Source organism: Nerophis lumbriciformis, linkage group LG30 (genome assembly GCF_033978685.3).
Source record: "Nerophis lumbriciformis linkage group LG30, RoL_Nlum_v2.1, whole genome shotgun sequence".
NCBI classification, from domain to species: domain Eukaryota; kingdom Metazoa; phylum Chordata; class Actinopteri; order Syngnathiformes; family Syngnathidae; genus Nerophis; species Nerophis lumbriciformis.
Genome location: NC_084577.2, coordinates 19611109 through 19636355, shown reverse-complemented (window position 1 = coordinate 19636355; position 25247 = coordinate 19611109). Strand labels below are relative to the sequence as shown.

Genomic DNA, 25247 nt, shown 5'->3' with positions numbered 1-25247 from the left:
GAGGAGCAGTGGGCAGCAGCGGTGGCCACGCCCGGGAATCACTTTGGTGATTTAACCCCCAATTCCAACCCTTGATGCTGAGTGCCAAGCAGGGAGGTAATGGGTCCCATTTTTATAGTCTTTGGTATGACTCGGCCGGGGTTTGAACTCACAACCTACTGATCTCAGGGCGGACACTCTAACCACTAGGCCACTGAGTAGGTTTGTTCTTTAGTAGGTTAATTTTAATGAAATGCAGTTCAGAAATAAGAAACATGTTCTTGCCGAAGCATGAAAAAGCGCTTTTAGATGCAGGCAAAGGTTTTGAGCGGAGCCGACTGTAATTACATTTAATTCATGGCCGCAGAGGTAGATCTCTTGACATTTGCTCTTCTGGCCTTTTTGTCGGAAGAGCATCGAGAGAGAACATCCGTTTTATTCTACATTTATTATGATGAAAACAAGGCCCTGTACAATCCACCTTTGCAGTGAGTACAATAATTATCTTACAATTTGTACACATTAGAACACGGTGCTAGTCAGGTTCCACCCATTCCAAATGCAGCCGAGAACGAACAAAACAGATCCTCATTGAAACCTGCACCACAGGGAACGAGCCGTTCAGAGCGAGGCTGTCATTTTGTGGTCGCGCACACAGGCCTGAGTAAAATGTCAAGATGGACCGAAACGTCAATGGGAGGGGGCTTCATGTATGTTTTATTACCCCCCCGCCCCCACCCCGATGGAGCTTGTTGCTCAAAGCATGGTGGAAGATTTCACTTCTTTACTTGCTCTCGGACCACTAGCACAGACCTGGCCAAAATATTCTGATAATATAATCCAACAGCATAGGAGGTGCAATTCATGAATTGCAGACATGAGCCTAAAAAAAAAAAAACCAGACAGATTTGCAACATAAATTAAGCACTCCTTAACTACTTAAAAGTGTATTTGACCGCTGTTGCTTCAAGTCGAGTCTGTGCCAGGTAACACTTTGCCCTCTGTGTTGAATTGGAAATCTTCCGAGAGGGGAAAGGGCTAAGAGTGTCTGTACAGCCGTCGTTGTGCCACAAAACACAAACATAACACGGACGTCAACAATTAAAACAGGGGTGTGAATTCTAATGTTTTCTTAGTCTCTGTGTAGCCGCATGTCAGCTTAGTAACCACCCAGCAACACTCCTTCAACCTTTTGGTCAATCTCTCCCAATTCTCCCCAAAGGCCACAAGAAACATCATTTTGTACAAAACTAGACCATCCCCTCTCTTTCTGGTCATTTCTGTTAGCAGAAGAAATCCAATATTGCTAGAAAACTTCTCCCTCTTTTGCATGATTTTTTTTGTTTTCCTAACATTTTTTATGGAAGAAAAGGTCAACTTCCCAGTGTATCCCAGAATCAACGATGAGAGCACTTCCAAGTTCATTCAAACGCATTGCAGTCCACAAAAACAAGGCCCGCTGTTTCCTCCCGCCTCTATGGTGCACTGAATTCACTTGTTTTACGCTACATAGGTGTACACTTTGCGGTCCTCCGGTGTTCGTGCCAAATATTCCCGCTCAATGAGTCCTTCGATACGTTTCTTGATGACTACGGGGCTGGGGAGGAATCGTGCTCGCAACTGCTGTGTGACCTGTGGAGCAAGCACACACATGTACAATCCATGAATTTCCGACAATCCATTATAACATGGGACAGATTTATAGGTCATTTAGGTGTCCAAACTTCTGCCATTGAGAGACGCACACTAAAAAATCTAATCTTGTGGGGCCATTTTGATATTTTTCATTTTCAAAACCATTACAATTTGTAATTTTTTTTTTTACTTTGATTTTGGCACTCCCTTTGAGTTTGGTCCCAGGGACCCAGAAAAATAAGTCCAACGTTATTTTTCCCCCCCCAACACTTAAATCTTTACATCAGTGATTCTCAAACTAGAGGTAGTCTGTAAATATGTACTGTATATTGAATATCATTTATAATGATGTTTGTGCAGTGTGTGATGCTATAGTGTCCAAAAATATGAAATATACTTGTAGCACTAACTCTTCCGGGAGCTACAAGGTGGGGGTGGGGTTTGGTGGTAGCGGGGGTGTATATTGTAGCGTCCTGGAAGAGTTAGTGCTGCAAAGGGTTCTGGGTATTTGTTCTGTTGTGTTTATGTTGTGTTACGGTGCGAATGTTCTCCCGAAATGTGTTTGTCATTCTTGTTTGGTGTGGATTCACAGTGTGGCGTATATTTCTCACATTGTTAAAGTTGTTTATACGGGCACCCTCAGTGTGACGTGTATCGCTGTTGAACAAGTATGAATTGCATTCCCGTGTATGTTCACACAGAAGCCGCACATATCTTGTGATTGGGCCGGCACGTTGTTAGAATGGATGAAAAGCGGACGTGACGACAGCTTATAGCGGACGTTAAAGGCAGCGTATTTAAGGCACGCCCCCAAGACTGTGGTCCGGGTGGGCTACGAGATATAATGACTGATGAACACCTTCGTTCGATAATGAAGGTAGCCTCAGCTCAAAGCCTGAGCCCCGAACATTAATGAACTAGCATCCAAGAAAAGATGGCATGTATCTGGCTTGGGCACATCAGATTGGATCAGTGTTGCAAACTGAGCAGTTTAAAGTCCTGATTGGTTGGTTTATTCATTGTTATTTCATTTTCAAATTTATTAGCCTGTGGAAAAAGTTAATGTTGATATTTACCTCTGAAGGCTGCAAATAGAAAAGAGGCATTCAATTTTTATTTAAATTGTATTTGATATGCCATTGATATTTTTGAAATATTATTATAATTATTATTTGAAACTCGATTTTGCATGTCACTATAAAGTTATATAAGCCTTGCTTGTTCAATATTCAATGCAAAACTTGTTTGGGTCCCTATCAAAAGGTTAATTTGTTCAACCTTGGCCCGCGGCTTTGTTCAGTTTTAAATTTTGGCCCACTCTGTATTTGAGTTTGATACCCCTGACCTAGGCCTACTACGCTACTGCTAATGTTAGTCACTATGTTGGTACTTGGGGGAGCCAATTGTCAATCTCTTCAATAAGAGCAAGCTCAAAATAGCTACCAAAATGAATGAATGAAACGTTCGCACACCGATGCATATTTAACCACTGTATTTAGATTCTTTAAAATGTCTACTGCCGGGAAAAAAAGCATTCAATGACCTATGGCAGTGATTCTCACTTGTGGTATGCCAAATAATCACTTAGTTGAATATTCAAACACAGTGTTACTGTTCAAACTGGGGGATGTTACAGTGGCCAAAAATAATAAATATACTTGTTACATAAAAACCTCTGCCTTGTTTTTTAATGAATCCTTAGGTCTATTACGCTACTTTATCTTAATGTTGGTCATTATGGTGGTACTTGGAGAGCCAAGTGTTTTCTGAGGTGGTACTTGGTGAAAAAAGTTTTGAGAATCACTGTTTAGATCAACTTCAGATTTGAAGTTTTAATTTTGTATGCCCCCCCCATTTTTTTGTAACGAAAAAACAGTTTTTATTGACAAAAACACAAAATATTCAACATTCCCCCGCCCCACCAAAAAATGCTTTTCAATGTGAAATATTTGATGTGAAGTAATTGGAGCATTTAATAGGTCAATACAACATTGATTTTAATTTAATATTACGTTTTTAAGCAATGACAGTTAAAAAAAAATCCCACTACAATTCTCAGAGATCCAAAAAGTTCCGACTCATAAAAGTGTTCAAAATAAGTCATTCATTTTTATTCAGTTCAAAGCTTAAATCTCTAGGTCAACTTCAGACATATCAATCCATTACAAGTTCTTATTTTTTTTAATGAGTTTTTGATTGTTTTTATGCCCTTTTTGTCTAAGAAAACTTTGATATGCAAAATTTTACCCCAAAAAATATTTTAAAAGCGGCCTTCAATAGGTCAATAATTCAAGACATTGATTTTGAGTAATTAGTATTTTCTGAGCAATGACAGTTTTAAAGAAAAAACAGCCTGCATGGCAGCGTTATTAGTCAACATTGTAACTTGTTCTTGTTACATTTCACATGCTCATTTACTTTTTTTTTTGTAATAGTATTTTTACAATGTGGCGCAGGCTGTGTAAACAAATTAGCTGTGGGCCGCACTTTGGACACCTCTGGTTAAAGAGAAATGACAGTCAAGTCACATGGAGCCAACTCACCTCTGCTACTAAGACATTGTGTTGCATCTTCTTCCTCGACTTCATGATGCGAACAATAGCAGCTTCTATCTCATGCTTCCTGTCATCGTCCACTTTCTGTCGAGTCTCCTTCCTCTCTGGGTCGGACTCTCCTTGTTTAGCAGCCACTGAGGGAGCACAGGGACAATAACGACTAATCATTTCAGCTGTTGTATCAATTCTTATGCTGTAAATAAAATCAAGCCAGTATTACATGAAGTAAACAGGCTTAAAAATGTGTATTTGTTTTTAAAAGACGTGTCTTTTAAAAATGTTAAACAGTCTGTATAACATAATCTAAGCAACATTTTGACCAAAGAACAACCATTACATATTTTGTAGACCACAATAAAGTCAACTCTTTGGGCAACCACAACTCTATTAAGGTTGTTAGATTCCTGCCCCGAGTGAATGATGGTAATTATAGAGAGGAGTGTTATTGCAGCTGGAACTAATCGGTGTGTTTTAATAGTTAGCCTAACAGTCCGTGTTGCCGCATCTCGAATATATTTTTGGGAGTTTTGAAGTTAGCACCTTGACACAGGAGCAATATCCAGGTTTAATAATAATAATAATAATAATAATAATAAAAAACCTTTCTAGCGTTTTTATACTCCTAATGGATTGGTGTACCTGTCTGGATTTTGACTCGGTGCAGTTTGGAGGTAAACTGGTCATTAACTGTAAACACATGGCCATTCTCAATCTCCTTGGACTTGGGCTCCTTGGTGAGGACTCTCTGAGTGGGCTTCCCACAGGCCAAAGACTGCAGCGCTCGCACCAGCTCCCTCTCTGGGATATCTGTCTCCTGCTGGATCTCCTACAGGGTGAAGAAAACACAAGAGAGTCAGTAATCTATGTGCAAGTATAACAGAAGGTGGTCAGTGATTACACAAATTGTGTTCTTTGGCCAGAAAAAAACTGCGGACAGTTCAGTACCTCAAAGGTAGACTTCTCTCGGTTGTTGAAAAGCATAAGGATGGTCATCTGAAAAGTGGACACCTGCAGGATGTGCTTCCTAGTGTTGGAACCGGTTACTTGAGCTCCCCCTACTCCAACCTCCGACCCATCCTCCTGTTCACACAACTGTAATAATCACTTAAAGAACAACAAACAAAACAAGTTCCTGAAAAAAGCTGTACATTTTTTATCACTACACCCAGCAAGGACTTGATGAATTTCTTTAATTCTGTAATTGCTGAACTTCTTTAGTATCAATTAACAGCCATACATTCAATTTTACGTTCACTTTAGCATAAGAATTTCTGTTTATTGATCGGAATCGTGCCGCTTAGAGGTTTTCTAAAATGTTACTCATACAATAGGTGACATCATGCTGTTCTTGCAACCACTAACCAGGTGAGACTAAGTCAACAGTGCCTATGCTGGAAGTAGTCAAGCAGTACATTCAGTTTTGCCTTATTTGTGTGACTCGAACAGTTTCACACGATTGATTATTAACAACTGATCAATAGATTATAGAAAATGCGAAAAGTGACACATACTTTTTTGATGGGTCCGTAGAAAGTGGCGTTTAGATCTGCAGAGCCCATGTGGTGTTGCAGGGTTAGCTGTCTGCCGCTGTGCTTACCAAGATAAAACCTACAGAATGGAGAATAGACATGGACAAGGTTAACATCTAAGAACCTTTAGTGCGGCTTTATGACATCTCTTCTTTTCCACCCGTCTTATATTTTGTAGCAATCTGACTTTAGCTAAGTTTGGGTTAGATATAATTACAATATAGTGTCGAGCTCATACACACACACACACACACACACACACACACACACACACACACACACACACGCACACACACACACACACACACACACACACACACACACATATATATACACACACACATTTATAAGGGCTGACAAATGATTAAATATCTAATAATTCTGTTCATAATTAACTTGAAATTAATCACAAATATATACATTTTTTATCATTAATAAGTGTACAATAGACCGATAATTTTCAAGTTTTAAAAAAACAACTGGAAAATTAGTTTGTTGACATGTTTATTAAACATTATGCTTTTTTTTTTTAAACAGCTCAACAGAAAATGGACATAAACACACTTTAATGACAAAAAAAAAGACCTGCAGTGCGTTGGTGTATTCTCAACAGAATTTTAATTCCTAATGTAGGAGCGCTTAAATTCATAAAAGAAGAGCTACACTTCTGTGTTTAGATAACAGTTTTGCGCATTCATAACACAAAATGTGGATTTTATGATCATGGTTTGATTGTCAAAGAGTTTGGGTAATGAAATCTGTGATATTTCTACTTGAATAGATGCTTCTGATATTCGGTACATTACATGATGTACAAGCTAATAGTATTCATAGAACTGCATTACAATGTTTTAATGATTTTATATTTAATAAAGTGTAATATTCAGTCTACTAAACATTCTGTAATTGCAGATTATCAATCAGAACATGTTATAAAAGAATATACACAATATTTCAGACTGCCAGAAAATTACCAGCCCCATGTTCTTTAACTGATGTACAAGCATTTATTTAGGTAAAAATACAGGATTTCTTGCATTACAAAACAGCTTTGACAATCAAAGCATAATGGTAATGTAAGCCATTTTCCATTTTGGTTAATGTAGTTAGATCGGATGTGACGCGTAGCGCTTTTATTTTGAAGCTGGAAGTGTGTGATTTGTTTGAGAAAAAAGGTGTCTTGACACGTTTTGATTACAATAAAAATACGACAATAAAAAAAGTGCCTCTTGACCTTCTGCTTACCGTTCTTTCCTTTCTGCTGAGCTTTTATCCCATCTTAGTAAACCAGTTATAGTAATAATCTACATTTCATCTTTGACAATGCATGAAACTAATCTAAACACGGAAGTGAAGCTCCACATCTCTGAATGCAAGTGCTCCAGCAGACATAGTCTACAGTGACGGCGGCTCACAGTGAAAATAGTCTTCTCTTGTCGGGAGAACTAATTATTTTCTATCCGCTTGTTGCTGTGCGTCGTCGACTTTCCGAGCCGAGGCGCATGATAAAAGTTAAAGTTAAAGTACCAATGATTGTCACACACACACTAGGTGTGGCGAGATTATTCTCTGCATTTGACCCATCACCCTTGATCACCCCCTGGGAGGTGAGGGGAGCAGTGGGCAGCAGCGGTGGCCGCGCCCGGGAATCATTTTGGTGATTTAACCCCCAATTCCAACCCTTGATGCTGAGTGCCAAGCAGGGAGGCAATGGGTCCCATTTTTATAGTCTTTGGTATGACTCGGCCGGGGTTTGAACTCTCAACCTACCGATCTCAGGGCGGACACTCTAACCACTAGGCCACTGAGTAGGTGTTGTTGAGTGATGTCAGCACGCACACACAGCTGCACATACGAGCAAAAAACGCATCGAGAGGAAGAATGGCAAAAAACAGCATTTCTACTGGTTAAAAAAAAGGTGCGTGAAGCGCAATATGGAGGTATTTGGGCTTCAAAGCTATCGATAAAGGTGGCACTTTAAACACTGAATGGTCACGCTGCAAGCGCTGCAAGCTGGTGGCATTAAAGTATTACCATCTTTGCTTTAAACTTAGGTAAACATTTAAATAACAAACATCCAGACCTGCACAAGGAGTTTAAAGGTAATGTAGTTATTAACCAGCTCCCTGCTGTGCCGATACAGATACTTGACGCACAGACAGCTGATTAGCTTGTTGCTATTTATTAGCGCAGTACGAACCACACACGTAGCGTAAACTAACGCAAGTGAAATGTTGGAATTAAAAAAAAAATGTCTACAATTTCTGTTTTATCTTTAACAATGCGTGTTCTACCAGCTACATGTATTATATGTGTAGCTTTAGCTTTATTGTTTTTAGTATTTACTAATGATTGTATTTGTCTTAAAGCCAAACCAAGAGTGACAACCATAAATCAGGAAGCATTTAATACAATGTCAGCAAAGCTTTCTATTCTATTTTAACCTAATCCTAGATTATGGCAGACTATATACGTAACAAATACAATTGTAAATTGCTCTTTCGAGCTATAGGAAAAGCCCAGTGTATTTAATGCCTTTTTTAAAAATGTTTTTCTTTTTTCCTAAAATTGTTCTTTAAGTGCAATAAGAAACATTTGTTTCATGTAGTATACAATTTTCTGTTTAAATGAAGCCAATTATGACATTCGTTTGTGATCCCCTTCATTTTGAAAAGTATTGAAATCCAATTTGGTACCTGGACCAAAATATTGGTATCGGGACAATGACGATGACAAGAAAATTATGATTTGAGGCACTATGGACAGGATCGAGCCTCAGTGCACCAAGGAGTACAACATTGTTAAGAGGCTGTGTGCAAGTGACTCACCTTCTGAAGACTTCAAATGCGTGTCGTGGGGAAGGGGGGATGCTGCACTTGGGTGTTGCAGACTGTGTTGGCCAGTAACCTGTTGTCAACACCCTCACAGTGAGATCAACGCCTCCAAGCGACACCTGAGTTTTGGCGGTGGTGGGGGGGGGGGAAACAAAAACTTTTATACAGGTGACAGCACCATCATGGTTATAAATAAATAAATACATGTTGCACATCCACACAATGCTCTTAACAAATTATGAGAAGTGTAACCGTTTGCCAGGGAGATACCAGTTTGCTTCTAAGCATTAACATTGTTCCTGGGACCAACGAGCCACAGACCCTTGCTCTGATATGGCACCCCTTGTGCATGCTGTATATGCATATCAGCCCTTACCACAGGACTGCAATCTATTCCTGTCGTTGGGGGCGAGGAAAGTGGCAATTATGTAATCGTCAACTTTGCACAATTGGCTAGGACATCTGCAAAACGTAAGAGAAACCATTCAAATCAAAACAAATATGTTTAGAACTATAAATGATCTTTTCTTCTGTCGCAAGTAGGGATCGGTTCAAAATGAATGCAGATTCAGCAAACATGCAACAAGTGCTTGGCTGTGATATTGTACAAGTAACATACTTGTAAGTAATGTAGCGTACCGACAGAAGCACTGACCTTATCACGCCAATAGCAACCCTCATACACTGTCAGCGCTGCACTAGCCAAGCCAGTGGCCACAACAACAAAAAAGCACTTCCTCATTATGCACCACTGAAGGTTATTGCGAGGGAGGTTGCATTTACGAACACTCAGAATTTTGAGCATCAACCATTACAACTTAGTATTTTTTTTTTTTTTTTGCATGTTCTCCATGTTGTTTTGCTCCAATAATGAAGGCAATTTGTTGTGGATTTTATTACTTATTTTTAACGTATTACTTTGTTATCTTTTAATTTATATCATAGAAGTTTTTAAATGACTAATTTGTTCAACTCGAATGTCACAAAATTCCATAAGATTTAAAAGGCAGTGTTTTTTGGTTGTACAAAAATTTGCAAAAGTATTAGGATGGCCACTGTTAAGCACCAGGACTGTTTTTCAAGTACTAATTTGGTACTACATTCGGTTAAAACATAATACTAATGGCAACCAATAACTGGTTGCTAATAACCAAGGAGCAACCAGATAGGTCTGATTATTTACTAACTATACCAACAAAGTTGCTAAATTGCCAACACCTACTATGTCTTCTTTTTCTCTGGCAGACCAGGTGCGTTATTTATGAACGATGGTGAACTGCTATTTATTTTGTATGTACCGTATTTTTCGGAGTATAAGTCGCTTCGGAGTATAAGTCGCACCGGCCGAAAACGCATAATAAAGAAGGAAAAAAAACATATACCGTAAGTCGCACTGGAGTATAAGTCGCATTTTTGGGGGAAATGTATTTGATAAAACCCAACATATTAAAGGCAATTTAAAATAAATAAAGAATAGCGAACAACAGGCTGAATAAGTGTACGTTATATGACGCATAAATAACTAACTGAGAACGTACCTGGTATGTTAACGTAACATATTATGGTAAGAGTCATTCAAATAACTATAACATATAGAACATGCTATACGTTTACCAAACAATCTGTCACTCCTAATCGCTAAATCCGATGAAATCTTATACGTCTAGTCTCTTACGTGAATGAGCTAAATAATATTATTTTATATTTTACGGTAATGTGTTAATAATTTCACACATAAGTCGCTCCTGAGTATAAGTCGCACCCCCGGCCAAACTATGAAAAAAAACTGCGACTTATAGTCCGAAAAATACGGTATGTCAAATTGTGGCAGGCAACTGAAAATTGAGAAACAATGCAAATAAAAAAAACTAATTACATAAACAGAGCAATGGAGGTTGATGTGAATTTCCCCTTGTACAACAATGACAATAATCTCTATCATTTATGTCACCGAAACAAAATTACACAGAAAAACTAAGCTTTTGCTCATTACCAATGAAGATGATGAAAACAACAACCGTGCAACAGCATAGCATTTGCGTGACAAAGCTGTATGTATTCCCAGGATGTGAATGTTATATGTAGAGTATAATTAGGAAGAAAGCACACAGTAGTGATCCATCGGTCCAGTAGCAGTGTAGTGATTATGGATGGTCAGTGTACCCATTACAGAGTGAATTGTTGCCTTTTATGTCTGCTCACCCCAGTTGTCTGCAGATGTTGTCTAAACTCATCCATAGTGGTGTTTGAGATGCTCATATCCCGGAACATGCCTTCCAGTTTAGATGTGAACTGACAGCCACATTCAGTCTGAGGAATGAAGACCAAATTATTATATTAGGGTATATTTAGACAAAAAAGCATTCACCCTCACATTCAATAAGCAATTTAGTCTCCAATTAACCTAACATGCATATTAAAAAAATATCATAATTTCATGTCCTGTTTTGATAGTTATAAATACTGGTCACACACCTTGAGTTTTGAGATCATGTTCTTCTCGGAGTCATCCGAGACACTCTTGTTGGTGAGCAGTCTACGGGCCAGATGTTGCTTGTAGTATCGCTCAAACACATCCTTTTCCTGCATGAAGCGAAACAGCACCATGGCCTTGTCCAGTATGGACTCCACCTCCTGCTCCGTCAGCTAAAAGAGAATACAAACGGGATTTTACGGGTGTTTTGAAACGCAAAAGGATAGCGCGAAAAGCAACGTAAGGGTCATTACTACATGTATAGGAGGAGGAAGGTGAAGAAAAGCCTTTTCTTAATCCAAAATGGGGAAATGATGTGGTTGCAGTGTAGATTAAAAACAAAGTCCACAAAAAAGTATTGCAAAAGTCATTAGAGTGCCACCCCTTGTGGCGCAGTCCTAAGAGGTTTAAACCAAAGGTGAAAAAACACATAAGAGGGAAACATTAAAGATCACAAAGTAGGACATTAAAGAGCAGATCGGTGCTGCAACCAGCGGCACCATTTTTACGACGACAACAGAAGTAAAACGCATAGAAAGCTACAATGAAACATGATTAGGGATGGTTACAGAATCCGGTACTTTTTTGCCACCGACCGATTCGTGTAAAATTCAACAGTGCCTTATTTCAGTATCTGGGTTGCGTGTGACGTGACGCCTGGTTGCCGACTCAGCCGGTTCTTTGCACTTCGGAGCTACCTCTAGGTAAGGTTGCAATTTAAATGCCAACAAAGCAATTGACTCAAAAAAACGCTCCAAAATTGCACTAACTTGATGGTAAATATACATTGACTTTCCTATTGACATGTTACTGATTAGCAGTAATGATTTTAGCTGGCGATTTCAACATTTTCAATTTTTTTAATGAAAACTACAATTAAGATGCATGTTACAATCAAACAGCTGATGCGTAATAAGCACAATACTTACAGTATTAAAACACTTTCTGGGGCGCAAAAAAACAACACCATTAACTATACACAACTGCCATGTGGGGCTGGGCGGTATTTATATATTTTAGAAAGAGATATATATTTGAGACAATACCACCTATTGTTGTGCCTTTGTTACAGCCATTTGCGGCCAGTGCAGTGCGCCGCTGCCGCCACCGGGGGGCCTGGCAGGCACCGTCTGGCGCAGCCGGTGTCGCTACTGTGCATTGCTGACATTGACCCCCCGCCACATTCCCCTTTGCGCACAGCGAAGGTGCCCGTACCGTAACTCCGGCGGCTCCTCTTTATTAACCAGAGGTACAAACAGCCGTCAGACTGCCGCTGCTAACTGCAAAAGCCAACAAATACAGTTCAGCTGAAACCCTCGCTGACGTCACAGGTCGCTTGGCAACAAACACCGCCTTTTCAAGGCACGCACACGCTGCTCTCATAAACTTCTCTCAACTGCATATGACATAGAGGTATATAGATTTTATAAAGTTAACGCATGAATTACTTTCCCTAGTAATGAATTACATTTATTAAAGAGTAGTTCCACTAGTAATTAAATTACTTTAGTAATGAGTAACTATAATTAATGACATTTTAAAATATATTTTTTAAAACACAAAGTAACAGTAATGTGGTGTTGAGTTTAACTCAACACTTTGCACATTTTGTTCAAAATACCGATATTTATCGTATATCGCGATGAGGCCTAAAAAACACTGAGATATCGCCTAGCCCTAAGCATCTAGCATCTTGGACTTGCAACTTAATGTCCTAACTACATACTAAGAAATGTAACAGTTATGATAACTAAGCAGTTATCATAATCAGTTAATTTTTAAATGCAGTAAAAATTTATTTTGATCATCAAACCATTCATATTTACAAACACACAAAAAAGTACAGAGAATTGGTATCGTTGAGTACCAGTATTGATTCCCCAGGTACTGAGAATTGGTACAGTATCGGTTCAAATGTGAACGGTACTCATCCCTATACGTCATAAGATCCAATGAGACAAATGCATAAGTTGACTCACCCCTTTTACTCCTTTCTTCAGTTTGTCGTCAATGAACAGTGAGAGGTACTCCGGCGAGCGTGAGTTGAGGTTAAGGAAGTACTCAAAGTCGCCAGCAATAGTTTGTTTGAAGAGACGGTCGTTGTTAAAAGACTCCTGGAGGAATCGGTCGAAACGCAACTTCAGGTCCAGTAAGCCCTGTGGGAAGGAGGTAGGGAGATAGGCCGATGAAGAGTGGCAGCTATAGATTAACAAATGAACACAGCATTTACGGTTGTAGTTCGAGTAAAGAAGAGTGAGGGAAGGCCCTAAGACATAATACACATCTACAATAGGAATTATGGAAACATTCCATAATTCCTATTGTAGATGTGTGTTTCCATTGGAAAGCCCCAAAGTATATTGACAAAATACTGTAGTGCAGTGGGAGTCAGTCACCGTAATTTTTCGAGGCCACAAAGAAGAGGGAAATGAAAGTTAGAGCAGTTACACTGTGTTTAGAGGTTTAGACCAGCGCTAGAATTCTGGACTGTCACACAGTGGTAGGCTTGAACAAAACACACTCTTCCTTCTTTCATAACCACAAAATGCAAGAACCACTTTCTTCTGCCTGTCTGATTCATCACAATTGTGTTGATTGTACCCTAAACATAGGAACCCATTTAACTTGAAAGGGCACATTTTAACCCTGTTTTATTATATACATTATTTCAATTAACATTTTTTGCAATTAGAATAACATCAAGTTACTATATCATCATATTCAACATCTTCTTTGCTGATTGGCTGGTGGAAATCATGCGGTATTCTCTCAGTGGGTATTTCAGGCTCCATTTTGAGCACTCAGTTTAGTTAGAAACGTGGTTGGTTAAGGGACTTCTAAACGAGAGTGATCAACTAACTTGACAGACGTGTTACAGTCATAGCACTGCCATATCTGCTGTTACGTGTACCTGGATGTAGTCCACTGGGTTCTTCCCTTCTCCCTCCTCTGACACAAGAGCCTTGCCTTGCTCCCGGAGGTAGGAGCTCATGCACTCACACATGGTCTTCAGTCCGTTGGGAACGCGACTGAAAAGCTTGTACATACACGCCAAGTCTGAGGATGGACACGCAGAGGAGCACACATGTTAGAAGTCATTTTATAGCGTGGGTGCACTGCTTCCAGTGTAAACAAGGTTTTTGAAGACATTTTGGAATTTACATAAAAAATGCAAATTTTATACATTTTCCTTTTTTTCTCCCCAACAATCTGTGTCAGAAATACATTACTTTTTTGGCCTAAGTGCTTTTCCACCAACACGTTTTACCTAAACAGATCTCTGAGGAGTTTCAGTTGTGGTGAGAAAGTGATCTGAACCAACTGGTAAATGAATGTTTGAAGCGAGGTAAACCCTAGACGACATAATGGTATATATATTATATAATATTTAGCTAACAGATTGGTTAAGTGGGTTTGTGGTTAACAAGTCATCGGATAGCAGCACAATGTAAAGAAAGCTATAGCATGCTTCAATGCTTAAAGGGCTTTGCGTCTAATTGTGGCTGTGTGAAAATCACGGAACATGGAGTTCGCTTCCGGACTATAAGCCACTACTTTTTTCCTATGTATGAACCCTGTGGCCTATAAAACAGTATGGCTAATCTATGGATTTTTCTTCGCTGACAGCCATAATGCAAATAGTTTTCATAAAAAACATGTAAATACACTGAAATGGTGTTATTGTTTCTGCTATGGCGCCATCTTTTGGACGAGTTTGCTCATTGCAGGTGCTGCTGGGTGAATGTCCACGGTGTTTCCTGCTTTTTAAAATGTTTGAACCAGAAGTACAAGTGCCGTTCCTTCTTGTAATTGTCCATAGTGTTTCAACTTGTATAGATTTTTCGTCACTCTAAGCAACGTTTGTAAGTTTTACAATATAACTAAAACAATTCTTAATTACCAAAGAGTCCCATGTGTGATGTCTATAGGAGTGCTTCATGCTTATTTGTGAGTGCTATTGTAATGTAATGAAGCAAGCGTCGTTAGCATTATCTAATATGTTAAAACGTTTATGAGTATCTGTGTTAGTGTTATTAACTTGCAATGGCATTTTGTTTGTATTGTTCCAGTTTCACAAATTCCTCAGTAAATTCACCAAAACGTCACCGTGGAGTTAGAGCCTGTTTAGCTGATTAGAGCTAGTTTCCACAGCCAGTGGGCCCATGACGATGACGTCGGTTTTGTTTGATCAGTCGTGTGACAGGCACCGTTTAGATACAATTATGGTATGTAAATAAACATTTACAAACTCTTTCGGTGTAAATAACTCATTTCACAACATATATATACATACATAGTCCCGTGCGGCTAATACATGGAATCATTTATTGGGTGCGTTTTATACACCTGTGCACTCTATATTCCAGAAAATACCCATGTAAAGGATAACGCTTTAACTTTTAAAAGGCCGTATCAATCTAAGCAGCGCTTGTTATGTATTCTTGTGTCGTCATGGTGATAAAGTGCGTGAATGCACTTGCAACAGTGTCTTCTGCTGGCTGGACGTCACTTCGTAGATGAACCTCTGCTTTTGTTTCGTTTGTTATTTTGGCCACCCTGATGTTGTGTGATGGGAATAGTTTGTTTTAAGTAAACTGTTTGTGGTACTGTGACGCATCAAAATGGTCTTAGACAGATGTTATAATGTTTTTTTGTGTGTTTATGTGGTTGCGAGGAGAGGCATGACAGCGTAGTTTTATTACTACCTTTCAAAAACTCAATTGAATCAATTGATAGATGCTAGGGTTTGATGATAGACGATATAAATTATATAAATTTGGCCGTTTGGTGTTTTTAATAATATTGTAATTTTGTGATAATGCATGTTGATGAAACATTCCAGGTGTGTCCCGCTAATTTGACAGCAACGTACAAGTATATACAGTATATTCGGTTGCTACTACAGTGCCATCCATCCATCCATTTTCTACCGCTTATTCCCTTTGGGGTCGCGGGGGGCGCTGGAGCCTATCTCAGCTACAATCGGGCGGAAGGCGGGGTACACCCTAGACAAGTCGCCACCTCATCGCAGGGCCAACACAGATAGACAGACAACATTCACACTCACATCCACACACTAGGGCCAATTTAGTGTTGCCAATCAGTGGTTAGATATATTTTTTATATTATATTATATCAAAACATCTTTTGTTGTAGTTCAAATACACCCTGGCCACAGGAGGGCTTTAAGAGCAAAAAAAGGATTTAAATCAAAGCCAGTAGTAGGAAATAATTTAAATATATATTTGATATTATTACACCACCACACTTGTTTTTGTTTGATTATACCGGTAGTTGTGTTAAAAAATGTATCATTCATTGATCTTGAAACTTTTAAGTATCATTATACCCAAATTTGTAGTATCGCCCAAAACTAATGTAAAGTATCCAACAACAGAAGAAAAAGTGAATAATACAAGTGTAGAGAAACCCATCCAACAGAAATTAACAGTAAATTAACAAATGGAGTAATAGTTTTGAGAAAATACAACCAGAAATGTCAGCAGCCAAATTAGGAGCCTTTGTAACCCGTTTTGAAATGGTTCTAATATAATTTCCCCAAAAAATTATTATTTTGTGATATGCATCGTTATCACAGGAGGCTGCAATTTTTATCGCAATATATATTTTAGGCCATATTGCCCATCGCTAATAAAAGATGATGCTATATTATATACAAACTTCCTCCAAAACGAGCCGTTTGGAGTTTGCCCAATTTGTGACTCTCTTCTTAATGGTGACATCAGTGGATGTCTCCATATACGGTAAAAATTTAAGCAAAGTGCTTAGCGCAAGTCCGCCATTGTAATCCAATGCTGTAGTCACTGAGCTCCTTCTGTTTCTCTACCCTCTTGATGTGGGGCGACTGGCTCGTACATGCACATGTATATATGTTTTAAAGACAATCTTCAACCCGCTTTCTGACTGTTTTTTCAGGATGTGCTATTTAGTGGCCGGTCTTAATTACGCGCCTCCACTTCGACTGAGTCTTCACCCCGTCATCTTGGTTGTAATTTTTAGTGCTTTCATATGGCGATACTGACAGATTTATGAGTAAGAACTGTACGCCACTTTGTATTACAAATGGCAACTGTGGAGGATGCATGTGCATGTACGAGACAGTCTGCCCCACAACAAGAGGATAGAGAAAAATAAGGATCTTTTTGACTACAACGGCACACAGCTTTTTGGTTAAAACTTTAGCATATGGTATATGGATGTCACCAATGGGAAAAATGTCACAAATGGGCAAAATTCCAAACGGTTTGTTTGGAGAAAGAATGAATGAAAGCAAGATTGTTTTATGATTATCCCAACAATGCCTTCATGGTTTGATTTCAAATGTTGGGGATACGTGCAGATACAGGTACCAGAAGGTAAGAAAAGTTGGTTTTGCATAATAGGTCCCCTTTAAGGGTTGCTCCACCCAGAGTGCACATTTTGGATGAAGGCCAGAACCTGTACAATTGCACAGCTTTTACCACTTAAGCACATGGAAGTATAGGACCCAAAGTGCATTTTTGTTAGTGTACTGAACCTGCTAGACAATCCACATGTTTAAAATTATCAATAAAAGCTATGTAGTGTTTTTCACTTTACATTTTTGTACTTGCCACAGATTGATAAGAAAATCATCTTAGGTGGTTATTAGTGACACATTTGAGTTAAATGTAACATCAGGACATGGACCAAGCTTAAAAAAACATGACAGTTTTTTTAACCAGATAAACTACACTGTAGGTGTGAAAGCACTCTTTACCATCAGTCTTCCCATTCTTGAGCATGTGGACCAGACCAGAGTTCTCCATCTCCACAATGGTCTTCATGTGCTTGGATATGAGCTCCCTCTCCACTACCTTGACAATGGGCTCCTCTGTAGATTTATCAAGACAGTGGATCACCCGCTCAATTTCCTCGTTAATCCTCGCTTCCACCTTCTTTATGTACACACTAGCACTGTTTTCTGCAAGGAACTTCTGGCTCTCCATCTAAAAGACACAATAAAGTACAAATTATTCCTGACAAACTCCTTTATGTTTGTGCTTTCACAGTTAAAACTTACTTGAATCAATTCTTTAGCATGGCATACATAAAAATTCATAAATGTGGCAGTCACTTTAAAATTTTTACCATTAAATTATTAAAACACTAATGGCAATCCAAAGTATGATGTTATAATTATATATTCAGTTTTTCCCATACATTTCCCCAGATTTGACAATTCATAATGTCTGTGAAGCCAACTCTGTACATTAGATGGCATAGTAATGCTTCTTAAGACACCTCATAGGGGGGGGAGCAAGTGCTTTTCCTGTCATTCTCGCCAGTTCTAGATCCTAAATGGCGGATAGTGCCCCAACTTGTCAGACTATATCTTCAGCCATCTACTTTTCAGGTGAGAGGCATGATTTATGATATACAACAAACTTACAGGGAGCAGGGAAACGAGGAAGCAGCTGATCAGTCGATAATGTAAACATCGGCACACTGGAAGTGATCACGGCGCCGCTATAAATAGTTTGTCTGCATTAGAGCTTATAATATTCAAGTCACGAAATGTAAATGGATTATTGTTGGCTCTTTTTGAATGGTTATTGGATTTTATGGGCGGAAGAGTGGAGCGCCAATTAGCTCCACTGTAAGCAGACTTTTATTTACGTTTATTTAATATTTAGAATGCATTAAAAAAAATGCATCCGTCATCATGTCTTTCATAATGATTGTGAACGACAGGCAAAGTTGCAAAAAAGTGCAGTTCCTCTTTAAGGATATAACAATCAAAGATACACAGTTGCATCATCTCACCTCAAATTTCGGAACAACAACATTTAGCTGTACAAGGCTGACTATCTCAACAGTACCATGTAGCGCTGTACCTTTTTATTTATTTATTTTCATCCAGAAAATAACACTTATATTTTATGCAGTATAAATGTGACACAGCAAGATTAATCACATTTTAAACTTTATTGAAAAATGAGAATCTTATTCACCTCATTATGGGATTTTCAACTAATTTAACTATTTTTTGAGGAACTCCATTAGTTATGTATTTAAATTGTGTATAAATTGAGAACCGGAAGTGAATACATGTTTTAGTAATTGCTATGAAATGGAAATAGAGTGGGATTAAATAAGATCTGTTACTTTCTACTGCTTTTCGAACATGCTGTAGTGAGAAACTGAAAAAACAGTGATCTATCATATTGTAACTGTGTGCATGTTTGATATAAACTTAAACCAAATATTTAGAGAATAATGTGTTTTTCTGCAGTATGTAAAACAGCATTTCAAATGGATCTATATAGGCAACAATTAAGAGTATAAATTATTTTTGACAGACCTGGAAAAATTCTGCAGACATTTCCAAGAAAGGTGCTTCAAAATCCTCTTCATAAACAGACCGGCCTTCAAGACCCAGGATCATCAACATTTGGCAAGCATTTCTGATGGCGCCCCTGGTATACAAAAACAGTGGGAAAAAAGATAAAATACACTATGACAACGGTAAAAGGTAAACATTAAGGTCATTATTATTTTACAGAATGAATTATTCATTTTTACAAATTAAAGAAAAAAAATCAATACACTAAATCAGGGGTCTTCAACGTTTCCCAAAATGATGGAGCATGCTATTGTGTATGCAATTATGATTGTATTTTATGTTAACCTGGTCCTAAACATACCTTGTTATTGTGCAATACTAACGATATTCAAATAATAGTATTATTGCCACTAATAGCTCGCTGGCAACTGGAGCGCTAATCACTAGCGGGCAACTGACGCATTAATCGCTAGCTGACAACTAGCTCGCTAATCGCTAGCTGGCAACAAACATGCCAAATGCCAGCTGACAACTAGGGCATTAATCACTAGCTGGCAACTAAAGCGCTAATTAGAGATGTCCGATAATGGCTTTTTTGCCGATATCCGATATTTTCCAACCCTTAATTAAAATTATTGTTAAGGGTTGAGGTGGGCGGGGTTGGGAGTGGGGTTATGGTGGTAGCGGGGGGTGTATATTGTAGCGTCCCGGAAGAGTTAGTGCTGCCAAGGGTCCTGGGTATTTGTTCTGTTGTGTTTATGTTGTGTTACGGTGCGGATGTTCTCCCGAAATGTGTTTTGTGAGGGTTCACTGTGTCGCATATTTGTAACAGTGTTAAAGTTGTTTATACGGCCACCCTCAGTGTGACCTGTATGGCTGTTGATCAAGTATGCCTTGCATTCGCTTAAAAGCCGCATATATTATGCGACTGGGCCGGCACGCTGTTTGTATGGAGGAAAAACTGACGTGACGACAGGTGGTAGAGGATGCTAAAGGCAGTGCCTTTAAGGCACGCCCCCAATATTGTTGTCCGGGTGGAAATCGGGAGAAATTCGGGAGAACGGTTGCCCCGGGAGATTTTCGGGAGGGGCACTGAAATTCGGAAGCCTCCCGGGAAAATCAAAAGGGTTGGCAAGTACCGGTATGCCCTACGTCCGTGTTTTACCAGATATGTACCGCTCCGTGCAGCGGCGTTTTAAAAAGTCATTAATTTTACTTCTTGAAACCGATACCGATTATTTCCGATATTACATTTTAAAGCATTTATCGGCCGATATTATCGGACATCTCTAGCGCTAATCGCTAGCTATCTTAAATGCTAACAAATATTATTCTTTATTCATGTTGTATGTTATTTATTCAACTACATGACAGTCTGTTGGCTCAATGTTCATGTGCATTCTACCTGTCCACCACCTCTCCCTTCCTTTCACGCGCGATCATGTCCAGTAGAGTTTGTCGGAGGTGGTCTCTGATACAGCCGTAGCGCACAACCTGATCCCTAAAGATGATTAAACCCAAGTTGTAGACATTCTCCACATTATTTTGTTGCACATAAACCCGGTCCTGCGGAGAAAGAGAAAAGGGACAGAGGAGAGTTTTTCACATTTTTAGCAACTTTAAGGAAGACAGTTTTGGGGTGTTTAGGAAACTGACAACCCACCATGTACATGAGAATGTCCCGGATCATCACCATTGCCGTCTGATGGTCATTCCAAGCCTGGTTTAGGGTTTGAAGGAAGTTATTGTTCAGGGAGTTGAGGACATCTTCTCGTACCTTTAGGAAACGACACACACATTTATGTGGGCATTTTATGGCGCATTACACAGTGGTGGTGACAGCACCAGACCGGTGATAGGCTGGACAATTAATCACATTTTAATCACAATTCAGATTTGGGCTTCTCACGATCAAAAGAATATTATGATAAAAACGATTAATGGGCCGGGCAAAGTGCATGCAAATTCCTGAGCTTGTAACGGTGAAACGGAAAAGGAGCGAATGAGTGAAAAAAGACCACATCACCGTGGTTGCTACTTTTTATTTGACCCAGTACTAGTATGCCTAATCAATAATCACCAACTAAAACAAAAAAAGTAAGGCTATATGAGTTCCATGGTAACGTAGCCGCAAACAGAATCACAGAATTGGCCAATAAAACGAAGTCCGATGTTAAAAGCAGAGTATCAAGGAAATTGCCATAAATGTGAGTGAAATTCTGTCATTGTGAGGAGAAAAAAAAATTGGTAGAGAGGCTCAGTTGGTAGAGCGACCGTTCCAGCAATTTGAGGGTTCCAGGTTCGATCCCCGCTTTTGCCATCATCGTCACTGCCGTTGTGTCCTTGGGCAAGACACTTTACCCACCTGCTCCCAATGACACCCACACTGGTTTAAATGTAACTTAGATATCGAGATTCACTATGTAAAGCGCTTTGAGTCACTAGAGGAAAGCACTATGTAAATATAATTCACTTCACTTGTTTGGGTAATAATGTGTCCGGGACCGCTAATTCGTCCCTAAAATACTCAACCACCGCGCCCTGAACTAAACAATGTGGAGACTGCTACTTGAAACACAGACTAAACCACAAAGCTAATGCTAGCAAGAACAATCCATACACCCACAAAACATGTAATTTCCGTAAGACTCTTGAACGCATCATAATAATCCCCTCAATTCCCCCCAAAAATGGATTAACTCGCTGGAATATAAAGACAATATAACATACATCCGTAAACGTGGATGCATATGCAAAAGTGCAATATATTTATCTGTACAGTAATCTATTTATTTATATCTGCTCCTTATTGCTTTTTTATCCTGCACTACCATAAGCTAATGCAACGAAATGTCATTCTTATTTGTACTGTAAAGTTCAAATTTGAATGACAATAAAAAAAGAAAGTATAAGTCTATTTGCTTGTGTTGTTGTGAACGACATCATCCATGTAAGATCAATGCACACGCAGGACAGCAGTCGCAACTTTAAAGGCTTGCTCTTTTTTTTTTTTTTTAATAGCCTCAAGTCGTCTCTAAACTCATCAAGCTCAAAGCAACTTCCCACCTTCACAATAACAGCGCTGTGCGCAACATCCCGTCTTACTGCGTACCTTACACAAACATAATGCAGTAATTGACACATTTACAAAAAATATTACGCTTAATCTTGAAATATTGGTCGACAATTCCAATTTTTTTTAATTTTTTTTCCATTTAATCAATGTAAATTGTATTTATTTATGACACAAAAAGCATACACGCTATGGTGGTAAAATAATTGTAAAAGGCCAAAAACAAAATTCCAAAAAATAAAAACCGAAAACCTAAATTAAATTTTTTCATATTGCTATTTTTATTAAAAAGTGTTGTTGTCACTATAATTTTTTTAAACTTGTTTATTTGTAACTAATTCATATCTAGTTGTTTGTTTTAAAATTATATTCAAAGTTGCGTTTTGATGGTACAATTAATACTCATGTTTTCAAATTAGTGAATAATCATGTTATAAATCATGATTTCAATTAGCAATCAAATTAATCGCTTTATAATATTTTTGCCCGAATAGTTTAGCCCTAACCGGTATTGTAAAAACCAATATATTCCAAAATGCTTTCATTACTTATTTGTGACGTCTCCTTTCAGCTACTTTTCTGTAACGCTACTTGGTATCATCTTCCTCCACTAGTCAGACATATGGCAGTGTGATAGTAGTCACTGCAGTGTGACTCAGCAGTCTGTCATATTTTTTTTAAGGGCACACTGACCTGCCCTTTTTCTCATTCTGGAGAGGTGATGACTAATCTGGTGCTCCTCAAGTTTCATGAGGTCAAACACCCAAAGCATTTTACACATCCAGATATAGTTGACATGTTTTGCTGCCGTATAAATCTAACTATACAACTGAAAGTAACACGTTCTGTGCAAATAAAAAGGGAGACACTGCATACTGTAATGTAAGTCATACACTGCTTTCAACATGTCATTTTTGTGTGCAGCATTTTCTATCATGGTGTGCATAAAGTGTGTTTTAAGGATACTGTTTAATTTCTCATATATTGGGCAAATATCATGGCTATGCCCTTTTATTTCAGATGTACAATAATGAGCAGGTTAGGTCACTATGCAATACCGACATTGGAGCCAAGAGAATTGTCCAATACAGATATTGATCTGATAGCAGCACAAATTATACATCCATCCATCCATCCATCCATTCATTTTCTACCGCTTATCCCTTTCGTTGTCGCGTAGGGTGCTGGAGCCTATCTCAGCTACAATCGGGCGGAAGGTGGGGTATACATACCTTTGTTATTTTGTAGTGTGGGATGTTAAAAAACTTGATCACGTGACATTACTCACACAGAGAACAATGGCAGGTATGAAAAAAACTAACCTATTTATTATTAACCATTTGGAATGAATTATTCGATTTGTATTTGTATTTTCTTAAGAATCCATTTTTAAAGACGTTTTCAGGCCATTTGCTTACTTGCTAGATGTATACGTCATACGGTAGCAACCAGAAGGAGGTATCGGTTTCAATATAGAATCATGTTGAATCGAGAATCGATTCTGAATCGAATAGTCACCCTAAGAATCCCATCGAATTGTGAAGTGCCAGAAGATTCCCACCGTTACTTGTTTCTATTGAAAAATGTCATATTTTATACTGCGATATTGTTCATTTATTGAATAATGTCATATTTTATACTGCGATATTGTTCAATTAAGGACACTTACTATGTATGTCTAGCTTGAGTGCTATTGTGTGCTTACAGTAGTTGTTGTGTCGGTGCTAGCTCCTAGTAGCCAATAGCTTACTTCATATCGGAGATTTTGAAAGCAAACCGATGAAATCCAATATCAGTATTGGATTAGGACGCACCTGAGCTGATACAATTGATAACATGACTAGGTTTGAAAGAAAAAGTCAAAAGCAGAAATATAATGAAATATACTGTATACCATACTAACAAGAAAAATAATTGAGTAAACTTTCAAAATCTAAAATGTTTAGTTTTAGTTTGGCTAATAAACTGAAAAACAAAGAGTCATTTTTCAAACACAATAACCATAGATGTCAGAAATCAATTAAGTTTAACATTTAAAACAATATGACATATAAAACAATTTGACATCTTTAATCAATCAACAATGATGTACTTACTGATTTGCTAACAGCACTAATGAATTGTGTTTACAAATAACATAAGTTTCAGGCTGCCAAAGTGGATAATTCATTATTTTCTGCTATGTATCTATAATATTCAGGTTCGAAGATGCTTGAAAGAATGTGTTGGTGTCTTTTGTACAGACATTGATTTTGGTTTCACTGAGCTGGAAGCATCCACTGATCTATTCCCCTTTAAAAGCAACACTCAATGCTCGCACATCAGCTACAGAATCTAATGAAAGTCAATACAAAACTGTATGCAAGGTTGTAAAACAACACTGGAGGATGCCTTCCAATTGTCTATGATATGGCATGAACAATATATTATGTACCATTAATTCTGCTCAACAAAAGAGATTTATATTTTCTTACATATATAGTATACTGATTGGACACAAGTTGATCCTATCATTTAAGTAAAGGAGATGGTCAATATACTGAACACATTTCTCAGTCAAATTACAACCACAATAATAAAATATTGTTCAATTTATAATTCAGTTACGTTTTTAATACAGCTCGCATAAAACACCATAGGATAATATAATTTGCACACAGGCATGCAGGTTATTACTACTCCAGGTCACCAGTTACATCTAATGACCTGATGAGGCATTCTGAAACTGGAATGTGGTTCAAAAGATTAATTGATTGGAAGTAATTACACACTACACAAGTCATCAGGGTGTGTTTACACATGATGTAGTCTCTTTGATTAAGGGCATGATTACACTGTCCAGA

The 25247-nt window shown here is 38.4% G+C and overlaps 1 protein-coding gene across 2 annotated transcripts in view; it reads right to left on the bottom strand.

Moving 5' to 3' along the window:
- Nucleotides 1-408: 408 nt before the first annotated feature.
- cul3b (cullin 3b) overlaps nucleotides 409-25247 on the bottom strand; it is a 39950-nt gene continuing 15111 nt past the window's right edge. Inside the window, exons 3-16 of one of the 2 annotated variants that reach the window (XM_061925769.1) lie at nucleotides 20995-21108; nucleotides 20737-20897; nucleotides 19350-19464; nucleotides 17766-17994; nucleotides 13917-14062; nucleotides 12985-13161; nucleotides 11008-11178; nucleotides 10735-10842; nucleotides 8527-8651; nucleotides 5681-5777; nucleotides 5115-5261; nucleotides 4809-4995; nucleotides 4158-4303; nucleotides 409-1611 (exon numbers count right to left, since the gene is read on the bottom strand). In XM_061925769.1, the coding sequence (XP_061781753.1) occupies nucleotides 1480-1611; nucleotides 4158-4303; nucleotides 4809-4995; nucleotides 5115-5261; nucleotides 5681-5777; nucleotides 8527-8651; nucleotides 10735-10842; nucleotides 11008-11178; nucleotides 12985-13161; nucleotides 13917-14062; nucleotides 17766-17994; nucleotides 19350-19464; nucleotides 20737-20897; nucleotides 20995-21108 (2055 nt within the window). In that variant the 3' untranslated portion in view covers nucleotides 409-1479. The remainder of the gene's footprint in view (nucleotides 1612-4157; nucleotides 4304-4808; nucleotides 4996-5114; nucleotides 5262-5680; nucleotides 5778-8526; nucleotides 8652-10734; nucleotides 10843-11007; nucleotides 11179-12984; nucleotides 13162-13916; nucleotides 14063-17765; nucleotides 17995-19349; nucleotides 19465-20736; nucleotides 20898-20994; nucleotides 21109-25247) is intronic. The other variant, XM_061925770.1, reaches the window with a different exon arrangement.